The following is a 12,714-nucleotide window of genomic DNA, read 5'->3' as shown; positions in this document are numbered from 1 at the left end:
AATCGGCCACGTTGTACAGGTGGTCGAAGTACTCCTGCTTCCTCTTTGTATCTCTTCTCTCATCTGAGGGATCCATCTGAAACAGAGAAATGAAAATGATTAAGCGAATCGATTGAGTCAAAACTAATCGAAACCCCCAAAATATATTATCAATCGAACCGTGAATCGAACTCAGTACAAGATCTAAACCCACTAATCGAAACCCCCAAATTTGATTTTGAACCCTAACTCGATAAACCCTTTTTGATTTCCAATCCGTGAGAATCGAACCATAAAACGATAAATCGAACCCCTAGACGAGGTAATACAACAATAAATCAAAACCCATCTCGATTTTGAACCCTAAATCGTAAAAAAAAAGTGAGATTTCCCCAAAGTCGATTTCGAAAGCCAAAACGACATCAATCTAAACGAGAATCCAGTCGAGACCCACCTCTGTTAGTGGAGGAGACAATTACTCGTCGAATCGATGGAGAAAAGTCGAGAAAAAGGGAGAGAGATCGTCGTCGCACGCGAAATCGCCGCGAGGAAGAAACCCTAGAATTTTCGATACAAATGAGAGAAATGAATCTCTCTCCCCTTTCCACCGCGTGACGTCGACGCCGCGTCTCCAATAACTTGGGGACACGTGGTGTGAACCCGTATCGGACGGGGTCACTCGTAAAGGGCGGGTCGCGAGAATTAACCCATTAAATCTTTATTTTCAATGGTCCGGTCCTATGAAACTGAGTCAATGAACCTGTCTAAAACCTTTAATGGGACTGCTCTTAAATTCATGTAACATAAAAATCAGAAAGTAATTATTAAATTACTATTAATGCGTCTGAGTCAGCGTAACTATGCTTTCTGCGGACCAATGCTAGTCTTATTACATATATATTTGTCGGGAAAAAAAATTAACCATTTAATATTATCGGTCTCATTAACCAAAATATTCGATACTTCGTAAATATTATCGGTCTCATTAATGATGTACTATTACTATGGTGTTTTATTTTATCTACCGAACGTAATAGAAACGTTTTTGTCAGTAGATAATTACACGGATTTTATGGATCTTATTACTTTATTGGGTTTATTTGTAGACCGTTAATCAATTAATCCCCCGTGTATATTATTTGAGAATCATTACAACTTCTTTTTGTAGTCACATGATCACTAGAATGATTTTTAAAATCATTAGAGAAATATGTTGGTCCATCTAATTATCTAATAAATTTTTTATTAAACTAACAATAAATTCATCATTAATGTACTTTATTATTTCCTTAAATAAAATTTACGGAATTGCCTAATGTGACTAAAGAGTATATGTCAATTAATGATTTTGAATAATAAAAATTTGATAAAAAGTAGTGTATCTTCTATCATATTTGTTTAATTTTAAACTATTAAATAAATTAAACAACCACAATAACCATATAATAAAAATTTAGATTTTTATGTATATGTTATATTTTGAATTTTTACGAACGGCTATAAATTAGTAAAACTGTTAAAAGTTTCACATTCAAATTTTATGATCCATAGTTTAAATTTTTTGTTATGACAAAATACAAATGATTACAAAAATTATATAAGTAAAAAGTCTAATTTAGTTAATTATTACGATTAATATATATATCATTTTAAATTAAACTATAAACCATATAAAATACAATATTTTAGTTTCAAAATTTACTTTGAACAATTTTTTTGATAAAAGTTTTGAACGATCATTGACAACTTTTTTTTTAAAATTATAAATTACTAAAACTATTAATCTCACAATGAAAATTTTGTTATCAGTAATTTAATTTTTTTTCTATAAAAGATACAAATGATCAAAAAACTATATGAGTAGAAATCATCATTTTATAGACATTAATATTAAAAATATACTAAAATATATTATCTATGTAATATCATTTAAATTTAATAACATACCCTATCAAATATAAAAAAAAATATATTTTTTGGATTAATAAAATTGATTTATATGTTCACACCAATTTAATTATATATTTAATAATTACTAACTTTTAATTATTTAATATATATATTTACTAACCTAGTACTATTTATTATGGACTGCGGAAAGATTTCTGATTTTCTGCGGACATTAAATTGACGTAGAAAGGTTGACGCTGCTAAAAAAGATCGCACAGACCATTACTGATTTGATGAATTCGTAAATTTATATAGTAAACCATCCATGTACTATAGTTTTAAATTTTTTTGGACCGTTGAATCTTTTGTTGTTGTTACTAAGAGCTTATATATGAAACGATGCTTTTATTTTGACACATACCGAAACTGTTGTGTAACATGTAATGATTGTGAAATCCGTATATTGGATTTTCTTATGGACCATCTGCTAGTTTTCATGTTTCAGTTTCACACAACTCATAAATGATAGTAGGAATTGTGAATTTTTTATTTAATTGATTGTGTGATTAGTATTATACTATGTGGACCTTGGAATGACTTACATAGACGGTAAACGGGCTTATCTGTTTAATGCAAAAGTATTAAGACAAAAGGGGCTTTGATGTTCTTCATCAATGACTTGTAAAGAGTCTTGTCCTAATTGACCAGGCAGACTTGTAATTTTGTAAGGCATGTAAGAGAGGTATTATAGGAGGATTGTATATGTAATTTATGTATTTTTCTTTTAATGATTGTTGTATTTTCTGGCCAGTTTAGTTATGAATCCAATGAGTGAAGAAGGTAATCAGAAGCTAATACATCAAGGAAGCGGAACCATTCCTGCTCTTGCGGATGAAGAGCTGATGGGAGATGATGATGATGACTACGATGATCTCTATAGCGATGTTAATGTTGGTGAGGGTTTTTTCCAAGCTCATCATCAGCCTCAGGCACCAGCTCAAGTCAGTGGAGGAAGCCTTCATGTTCAGAGTAGTAATGTTGCTGAACCTAGAATGGCACCTGTATCTGGAGGTGCGGTTGAAAGGAAGTATGAGGAGGGGCATAGTGATGTCCAAGCCAATAAAGTTGTTCCACAAGGATCAACATCTATTGTGTTAAACACTCATGCTTATTCAGGGAATGCTGTTAATGTTCCTGAGCCGCCTCAAGGAGCTAAGCAGATTCCTGTTAGCCAGATGAATGTGAATCCAAACCCTGTGGTGAACAGAAGCCCCACGCAGCCGCCGTTTGTTTGTGGACAATGGGAACACTATGCTTTTCGTAGGAGACTTGCATTGGTGGACGACGGATGCAGAGATTGAGAGCGTTCTTTCTAAGTACGGAAGAGTCAAAGAGATCAAGTTTTTCGACGAGAGGGTTAGCGGCAAATCCAAAGGGTATTGTCAGGTTGAGTTTTACGATTCAGCTGCTGCAGCCGCTTGCAAAGAAGGAATGAATGGGTTTGTTTTCAACGGTAAAGCATGTGTTGTAGCCTTTGCTTCTCCTGAAACGATGAAGCAGATGGGAGCTAACTTCACTGGGAGGAACCAAGGACAGAACCAAATTCAAAACAGAAGGCCTTTGAACGAGGGAATGGGAAGGGTTAACAACAACAACATGAATACTCAAAATGGAGGAGACGGTGGAAGAAACTACGGGAGGGGTGGATTTGCGCGTGGGGGTGGTGGCCAAGGAATGGGAAGCCGTGGAGGTCATTGGGGTGGTGCAATGAGAGGTAGAGGGATAAACAACATGGCTAACGGTTCCGGTGCTGGACAGTATGGTCCATCGTTTGGTGGTATGATGCATCCACAGGGTATGATGGGAGCTGCTGGTGGGTTTGATCCTTCATTCATGGGTCGAGGCGGTGGTTATGGAGGGTTTCCTCATTCTTATCCAGTTCTTGCTTACCCTGGTGGGATGCCTCATTCTTATCCTGGTGTAAATGCAATGGGAATGGTTGGGATTACTCCCAGGGATGAATGGAGTTCAAGCAGGAGCGATGTGGAACGAAGCTATTGGTGGTGGTGAAGGGGTGGTTCTGAAAATGGTGGATATGAAGATGAAAACCAAGAGAAGGAAGATAATAAGCCATCACGAGCAACCACAGAACGTGACTGGTCTGAGAGCAGTGGTGATAGAAGTAGGCACAAGAGTCACCGTGAAGAGACAGATAGTCACCGTGAGTATAAGCAGCATAGAGACCGTGATTCTGAAGATAGAGGACGACAATCTTCTTCGAAATCTCGAACTAGATCGAGAATGGCAGAAGATGGTCACAGGTCCAGGTCAAGAGATGCAGACTATGGAAAGAGAAGACGAGGAGACTGAAAAAAAAGAAACCTCTGTTGCTGCATCTAAACTATACTGGTTTAAGTTACTCTGCCTACTTACTTCAATCTACTTATATATGATGATACAATGTTTCTCTATACCTTTGTTTGCTGATAACCTGTTTTTGGAGATGAGCATATGTACTTGTATACTACGTTTTTGTTAAAGATTCTTCAGTTGTTATTGCAATCACCCTGATTAGAGAGTTTTGTGGCTGATTGTCTTTGATTCAAGCTTCTTATGGTACCATTTCACAGTTATAGATAAAGCATGTAAAAGCTGAGAAGCTTTTGGCAACACAGTTTTACATTCTATACAATACAAAAAATCTGTACATAGTTTTTGTTTGTACAGATTCTCTAAATCAGGTTTGAGTACTCGTAGTAAACCAAGAAGAGAGCTTCAGGGTAGTCCTTGGGAAGGCTATTGATGTAGAGGTAGAATCTGAACAAGTCTTCCCTTGAAGCCGTCCTTGTATCCACCACGTCATTATCACCAGCAAGCACCCACAAATCCTCTGAGTTCACTCTCTTTATGCTGCCTCGACAAAACGGGCATGACTGAGACTTCAAGTTCCAATTGCGGTAGCATTTGATGCACATTGAGTGGCAGCAATTGGGCAACACCATTTGAGTGCAAGTTTCTAAACAGATTCCACATTCTTCCTCACGCTCTAACCCTGCATTGATGAATCTACTACTGTGACTGTGAGCTGCTTTTGTTATCTTGTTGCTGAGTCTTTTAAGGTCAAAACCAATGTCTGAAGTATCCAGCTCGTCTAAGTTGCTATGTAATAGCTGAAGTGATGGCAGTATCACACCTTCAAAAGACACAAGACTCATATCAAACATCCAGCACATCTACTAAGTAACTGAAAATGAGAAACCTTTTGAAGAAAATGGCTAAAAACATTTAACAACATAACATGTTCAAGCAATGGTTATGGGTTTGCTTACCATAGAACTCACTGATAGTTGCTTTCCTACCGAGCGCGGTAAGCTTAGGTTGTCCATCAGAATTAACCTGTACAAGCAAATATGACAAAACAAATGGCAACAAAATGAGAAATTTCAATCAAAGGAAGACATCTTTTTGAGATGGAATAGGAGTTTAAGAAACTAACCTTGTAGACAAGAACATGAAAGAGGTTGAAGTAGCGAGGAAGCAGACATGAGCAAGAAAGATCAATCCACCGAAACAAGAAGAGTAGTAAAGAAGCAAAGTTGCTCTGAACTAGTTTCATCTGAAGCCGCGCATTGTTCTTCCCCGTTGGAATTGCTTCTGCCCTGAAAAGGATAAAAGCTCAAGTTCTCATCAACGAACACAAACATGAACGCAAACATACATTAGAGACCCTAATTTAGCAACCCCTGAGCCTAAAAAGCTAGTAAATTTGTTTAAGTTAGAATATCAAGCAGACCACTTTCAGAAGATTTTCATTTGAGAATGCTACATACAATCTTCTAAAATCAAACTAAACCTCATCAGAGTTTCCTAAAAATACCTTAATATTCACCTACTTTTGTAGCTCAACTAATTAAAGCTGTAAACGATAACAAAAGAGTAAAGTCTTAAACTTTAGGAGAGAGGAGACAAAACCCAGAAAGGGACTTACAAAGTATTAGCGTGTTGAACATCAGCTTCCAAAAGCTTCAAAGATTCATAGTACGAAGAAGAAGTAGATGAAGAAGAAGAAGAAACTGCCAACTGATTATACATCTCTCTCTCTCTCTCTCTCTCTCTCTCTGGGGTGATTGCAGCAAGGAATTGATTGTAGAACTCGCCAGATAAATATGAGAAACGAAAGACGAAGATGCCAAAAGCGAGGGATTGGTCTGAATGATCGGTAAAAGCCAAGAACACAAGTCTCACTTCTCTCTCTGCTTTTCTTTGTTTGATTCTTTTGTTCACGGTTACCTGCTTTATTTAAATAAAATATTCAATGTTGAAGAAGAAAAATTCGTTTCTTTAATGAGAAAATTAATTGTTCTTTTTCTTGTTAAGTAAGCTAGGATTAAACTTTGAGAATTGAGATGGCTTTCTGTTCAAAAAGAAAGAAAAAAAAAGATGGCTTTCTGTATCTGAAAATAATTAAAAGTCCCTTTCATTCAAATTTGTAACAGCTTTTGGAATAAATAGTTGAAGCGAATATAGACCCAAAAAGAGAGAGGACCAAAGTGGAAGAACGCGTGCGTGTACTTTGCCTCACTAATAAAACATGTTTTGCTCAAGTTAACCCAAAGAATAACCTCAAAGTTATTCTACCGTTTTAAACTTCAAAATAGAGATGTACACACACACAAAAAAAAAACAAATAAATATCAAACGAAGTTGTTTGAATCCAGACTAAACTTAAGAAAATCTTTTAGCTCATGTCTTAACAAAAAGAGATGCTTCTTAGGTTCAGGCTGATTCAGACATATTCCTTTCTTCAAAAGTCATCCGCAAAGAAAGTACACTTACGTACCCTTTTGCTCAGGGCAAAGAAAGCTAAACATACATCCCGTTTTCAACAAAACTCGGTGTCGTTCAATCATTCAACTTTGGTTCTCTCTCTCTTGAAAGCTACAATGGAGTTGACTCTTTCCTTCTTTGTTCATCTTCCAAACTTATTACCCTTAAGGCATATTACTGGGTTTCAGTCTCTTGGTTCGGTTTGGTATCTAATTCATATGGGTTCTCAGTGGGTTTAGAAATGGGCTGTTGTAGAACTAGGCCTTCTTACCACCTAATATAGCTAAAATTTATTTTAAAAAGCTTGGTAACATGTCAACCATATTCTAAGCAATGAGATAGACACCTCTATTTGCTAAAAGGGCACAAAGCAAATAGAGGTGCCTATCTCGTTCATTAAAGTATGCGACAGTCTTATGTTGTTTCAGTTAAATGTTTTGTTGGATTATGAGATGGTTGTTGCCTCTATTTAGTTGCTTTTTGTCATGTTGTGTTTGGGCTAAGTAATGTGCTTTTGTGCTGATTTTTTGATGTAAATGGGTGGCCTTACTTGGGCTGTTAGTGCTTTTTGGTATAGTGCTTCGTGGAAGCTGGGTGTATAGATGTTACTACTTGAGATTGTGTATTCTAGTCTCTTGTGGTGGGTTTGGTTCTTTTGTAAGTTTTCTATCATCTTTATATATCAATCAAGTTGACCAAAAAAAAAAACAAGTTGTAAGGTTTGTCTGTATGATGATAGCTGTATATACAAAAAATATATTCACATTTCACAAACAATGAGACATTTCTATCTCTCTTCTCTTCAGAAAGCAATGAAATTCTTTTTAAGCTGATCATGAAACCTACCGGACCGTCGTACACTAGCAGCTCTTCTGGCAGTGAAACCAACCGTGGTAGGCCTAATCGATCTCTGCCTAACCATTTCCACAAACTCAGGATCATTAGAATGACCCTCGTACCTTATCCACTGAATCATTTGATGGTAACCAGGGAAGAATCTCATCTGAATCGACTTGAAGACGAAGTAAGGGATCAAAGCAAAGATCATCACGAAGAGAGTTGTTAGCCAGTAAGATGGAGCTGGAGCTAGGGTTTCAAGGAAGACTTTGTAAGCATCTGTGGAGAAGCTAGGACCCATGGCTCCATAGACCATGAGGAAGATGTACCATAAAGCAATTGAGCCCCATATTACAATGTGTTGGACCCAAGTGAAGTAGCTTATGGCTAGAACCATCTGGAGATTGACCACCCAGACAATGCAAGTGTAAATTGTCCCTCCGAGGATCTCCCGACCGGCGGTTTTGCCGTTAGGGTTGTAGAGTTGGTGTTCTTGAGATTCCTTGCAGATGAAGAAAATGGCGAGCGCTGTGATTAGTCCATTGAACATCCATCCAATGATTCTTTTCCAGCTGAAGAGTAGATTCTGAACTCCTTCTTGGTATAACAATGGGAACTGCAAAAGAAAGACAAAGCTTAATGGGCTATTCAGAGGAATCTAGGGTTTTATTAGGATTTATCGGCGTAATGTAGACCTACCTTGTAACAGAAGCGAGATGAGACGTCTTGATCGAAAACTCCGAGAGCAATGACGGGAAGAGAAGAGAAGAAGACGTTGAAAAGAGATAGAAACCAGTCGTTATATGCTGGTTGAGCAGAGAAAGATGTGTAGGCTTCGTATAAGAAGACAGTCACACCAAAAGTTATATTCTTGTAGAAGAAGTAACATATCTGCAAGAGCAAAAACAAAACCTAGTTAGAGAAAAATGTGAGGATGTATGTATAGAGTTTATTTAAAGAAATAATATGTACCATGGATGAGATTCTGCTGTAACACCAGTGACCATGGACTAGCAAGAGACGCTCTAAGTATCTGAACTGAGCAATGGCTATATCGCTAGACATAACAGCTTGCATTCCCTCAACGCCGCTGATTCCGATACCGATGTCTGCTTCTTGAAGCATTCCAACATCATTTGCTCCATCTCCAATACCTAATGTTGTCTTCCCAGTTCCACTTTTGACCAACCTCGTAACCTAACATAACAAAAAAAAAAATCCATTAACTAAACCGAAACCGTCATGCTAAAACCTCCCATATCCACGGAGAAAGAGATCATTACCAATGCCTTTTGTTTAGGTGATGATCTGCAGCAAATAACAGAGGCACACCCTGTGGCTAAGTCAAGAAACTGTTTCTTGAAATCATCTTCAAGAGCGTACGTTAGCGACTTCCCGTCAATGATCAAGGCAAACGCCTCATGAGAGCCGCTTGATCCTGTGATGAGAGCTTTCCCTTCCTCCATTTGCTTCACGACGCTTTCTCTAGATGCCTGTTCAATCGCATCTTTCTCTCCAGCTTTCTCCAATGCTTTTATATGTGGTGTCTCGAGGTTTATGATGATCTGCTTCATCTCTTGTCTTAGTAAACTACAAGCAAACCTGTATAGATTTCGACAAAGAATGTCAGAAATTAGGATTCAGACATGAGAGCAAAAACACAAGTTCATTACCCTATATTGATTGCTGTCTCCATCTTGTCTCCAGTTAGAACCCAAATCTTGATTCCTGCTTGCGCAAGCTTGTCTATACATTCAGGAACCTAAACACACAATCAAAATTAGACATTACATATTAAAAAAATATATATATCTACTAAGAATATGAATGTTATAAAGAGCTATACCCCATTTTGAAGCTTGTCCTCAACAGCGGTAGCACCAAGGAGGATCAAATCACGTTCCATCTGATCAGTGATTTCATCGATCAAGCTCTCGCGATCCGTTGTTACTGAGTTCTTAGCTTCATTGAAGTTCTTGCTGAACTCAATGTACTCATTCTCATCAACTTCACGGTATGCAAGTATCAATGTCCTTAGCCCTGCATCTGCATATTCATTCACATGCTCTCTTGTTTTCTCTTCGAATTTACGTCCGTTTTTAGCAAGTCTTTCAAACATCACACTACACACACAACAACAAAAACAAGATTAGTTTGATATATATAGATCAACAAGAAAGCCTCAAAAATGTAAAACTTACTTGTCAGCTCCTTTTGACAGTAACAGAAGCTTCCCATCTTCGTCCCGCACGATCACTGACATTCTCTTCCTCGCGCTGTTGAACTCAAGAACGTTTAGTAACCGATACACCCTGTAGCAAAACAGAGTAATGTTAGTTTTTAACCCCAAGACATAGCGAAGAAGTACAGTTTCATAAACAGAACCGAACCTTTCAACTTTCTGCCCTGTTGCAAGGTCCAACTCACGGAACGAGATCCCGTTTTGCGTGCGGCTAAAGAACTCGAACCCGAGCTCTCTAGCCGCGACGACAAACGCAGCTTCATCAGGAGACTCAGCCTCGTAAGAGACGGCTCCTGTGGCTTCATCAGTTTCAGGTATAGCCGTGTGACACACGGCTAACAACCTGAAAAACTTTTGCAAGACAGCAGCTTCTCGCTGCTTAACCCAGTTACCTTTCATGACTCTCTCGTCCTGGAAGTTAAACCCTTTGATCTTAGGACCAGACTTGTCCACCACAACGTCCAAATCATCGCCAACCAAAGCCGCGCCGCCGCTTCTCATAGCCATGGATCTTTCAACTTCGGTTATACCGCGCCCGTACGCCGTCCCAGCGATGGAACACTTGATGAACTCCATGGAGTTGCACGTCAGCGTCCCGGTCTTATCGGATAGGATCGTGTCGACCATTCCAAGCTCTTCGTTGAGATTTGACGTTCTCGCGTGCGCGGGTTTATCGGTCTCCTCGTAGTACATGAGAATGTCGTTGTTGATGAAAACGCTCTGAAGAACTTTGACGATTTCGATGGATACGTAGAGAGAAATCGGAATGAAGTAGCTGTAGAGCATAACCGCGGTGAAGAAATGTAAAATCGCAGCCAGTGGAGCTTTTTCGGGATCGAAGAAGATGTCTGCATCGTCTGGTTTTAAGTACCATCTCTCTGTTCTTCCTCCAGCTCTCGCTCTATCCTCTCTTGTCTCGATTCCAAAGACGATGGAGCCGATGAAAGACATCAGAAACACTACGAAGAACATCATGTAGATGATCTTGTCCATCTTCCTCTCGATTCTGCTTCTCTTCGATGGTGGATCAGTTGAATTTTGAATCACCTATTAATCAACAAAACATTACAAAATCAGTTTTCTTTTTATATTAAAATATCCGGAGGTTTGGAGCCAAAGCCCATAATAACTGTAGACATGAAACCACAATATGTAATATTAGTTCCGTCCCAATGGTTAACTCGTATTGAGAACCTCTGACATAATGGTCAGTGTCCTTTCTAATTGAGCTAACGACTTTTAACAAATCAGTTTCTGATGCAGTTTGTGTTTAGATTTGTACCTTTGTGTCGTGTCCAGTGAATACAACAGCTCCGTACACGTACTCCGTGTTTCTAAGCTTCGAGTCACGAAGCAAAAGCTGTTGAATCGACAAAGGATGTCTCTGTTCTTCCAAATGCAAAGTTCCGACGAACGTGTATAGATCCGCATTAGGATCTTCGCATCTCACGACGGCTTTCAACTCTTTGAAGTCTGAGTCTTCGTGCAAAGCCGACGACGTCGCTTCCAAACCTTGCTTCACTTTCAGATTCGTCTCTCCATCTAAATTCATCGTCTCCACGTAGCAAATCGAGTCTTCGTAGCTCGACGAAAGAAGCAAAAGATCCGCCGGAAAAAACTCGTCTTTCTCAACTCTCACTATATCTCCGACCTTAAGCTCCCTCCACTCCTCCTGCCGGAAATTTCCGTTCCCGTCGTGAACCTTCACTCTCCTGTTGTTCACCTCTATGTCCTGTCGTTTTCTTCCCCAGTCCTCGATCCCTTCTTTGACCATGCTCACGAGGATGACGAAGCCGAGAGGTAACAGAGCGCTGACGGCGCTGTAAGGAGAGAGCGGAGTCAGCGACAAGATTCCGGTGACGAGGAAGTAGAAGTTGGCGACGCGGCGAAACTGCTCGAAGAGAGATTTGGGTATGAACGAAGCCGGAGTGTATTTCGTTGACCGGACGTAGTTTCCGGCGTAGTTGCGGCGTTCCGACGCCGGAGAGTTGGGTTCGTTGCAGTAGACGACTCGGGAGAAGCCGGGTCCTCCTATCTGCGAGTGGTCTTCTTGGAAACTTGATTTGCGACATTTGAAGGCGTAGATGTTGCTTAGGCGTAACCTGCTTCTTCTCCGACCGCCTTGTCTACCTCCCGGCATGTCTCTGTCTGAAAGAAAAATATATGTGAATCTTGAAAATGGTGATGACCGGTTAATGTTTTGGGTGAATTGTTGAGGGAAAAGAATGAAAGAATGTAAGATTTTTTTTATGTATTTTGGAACTATGAAAATGAATAATTTTGTGAGTAATTATAGTATTTGATTTAGCAATTTGGGCAAGGAAGAAGAACGAGTGTTTCTTCGTTATTTTATGAAAAAGCCAACTTTGACGACGACTTTCAAACATACGTATTTTTGACGGAGTATTAAATTATTTCTCTGTCATGGAATCAATCGTATGATTTTCGTGGGATGTCGAAAGAAAAATCATTTGACGAAGACGCAAGAGATCGCTAAATATCTGGTTTTTTTAAATTTCGATGGACATAATAAAAATCAAATTTGTAACAATCCATATTTGTCGGAAATGAAAAGTATTCAGTCTGTAGTTTTTGTCCCTTTATGTTCTAGAAGAATAAGTAACAAAATTATGATGCCATAAATAATTAAAGATGATGTCAAAAGAGGAGAAGAATTGATGTAAGAACGAATGGGAATGAGGCGTAGACGAAGTCGTATATGGTTTACTTTTATTAATTCCTCTGAAAATTTCTAGGAAAAAGCGAAGAAAAGGGAGGAAAAGTATTTATTTATTGGATAGTGATTAGTAAATAAATGATGTTTTTGAATTGATTGATTCTCTAATGTAAGGGTTATATTAATATTAATACTATATGTTATTATAAAACTAAAGTACTTAATTTCAAGTGATCCCCGATCCAAAAGATGATCTGTCCTC

The 12,714-nt window shown here is 38.6% G+C and overlaps 2 protein-coding genes and 1 pseudogene across 2 annotated transcripts; 1 reads left to right on the top strand and 2 right to left on the bottom strand.

The window, feature by feature from the left end:
- The first annotated feature begins 2,696 nt into the window (after positions 1-2,696).
- Positions 2,697-4,239, top strand: LOC106311415 (annotated as a pseudogene).
- A 326-nt stretch (positions 4,240-4,565) lies between these two features.
- Positions 4,566-6,251, bottom strand: LOC106310124. Its single transcript, XM_013747332.1, has 4 exons — positions 5,858-6,251; positions 5,366-5,528; positions 5,199-5,265; positions 4,566-5,062 (listed from the first exon to the last, which is right to left on the bottom strand). Exons 1-4 carry the CDS (start codon positions 5,959-5,961, stop codon positions 4,602-4,604), a joined length of 795 nt encoding a protein of 264 aa, XP_013602786.1. The 5' UTR covers positions 5,962-6,251; the 3' UTR covers positions 4,566-4,601.
- A 1,103-nt stretch (positions 6,252-7,354) lies between these two features.
- On the bottom strand, positions 7,355-12,133 carry LOC106312199 (putative phospholipid-transporting ATPase 11). The gene is made up of 9 exons (XM_013749617.1): positions 11,058-12,133; positions 9,924-10,822; positions 9,735-9,845; positions 9,380-9,656; positions 9,207-9,295; positions 8,817-9,135; positions 8,506-8,730; positions 8,233-8,424; positions 7,355-8,149 (listed from the first exon to the last, which is right to left on the bottom strand). The coding sequence occupies exons 1-9, from the start codon at positions 11,913-11,915 to the stop codon at positions 7,499-7,501; spliced, it is 3,621 nt and encodes a 1,206-aa protein (XP_013605071.1). The 5' UTR covers positions 11,916-12,133; the 3' UTR covers positions 7,355-7,498.
- Between the last annotated feature and the right edge of the window lie 581 nt (positions 12,134-12,714).

The sequence above is a fragment of the Brassica oleracea genome, chromosome C8 (assembly GCF_000695525.1).
Source record: "Brassica oleracea var. oleracea cultivar TO1000 chromosome C8, BOL, whole genome shotgun sequence".
Taxonomy (NCBI): domain Eukaryota; kingdom Viridiplantae; phylum Streptophyta; class Magnoliopsida; order Brassicales; family Brassicaceae; genus Brassica; species Brassica oleracea.
This window is presented reverse-complemented; position numbering and strand designations above follow the sequence as displayed.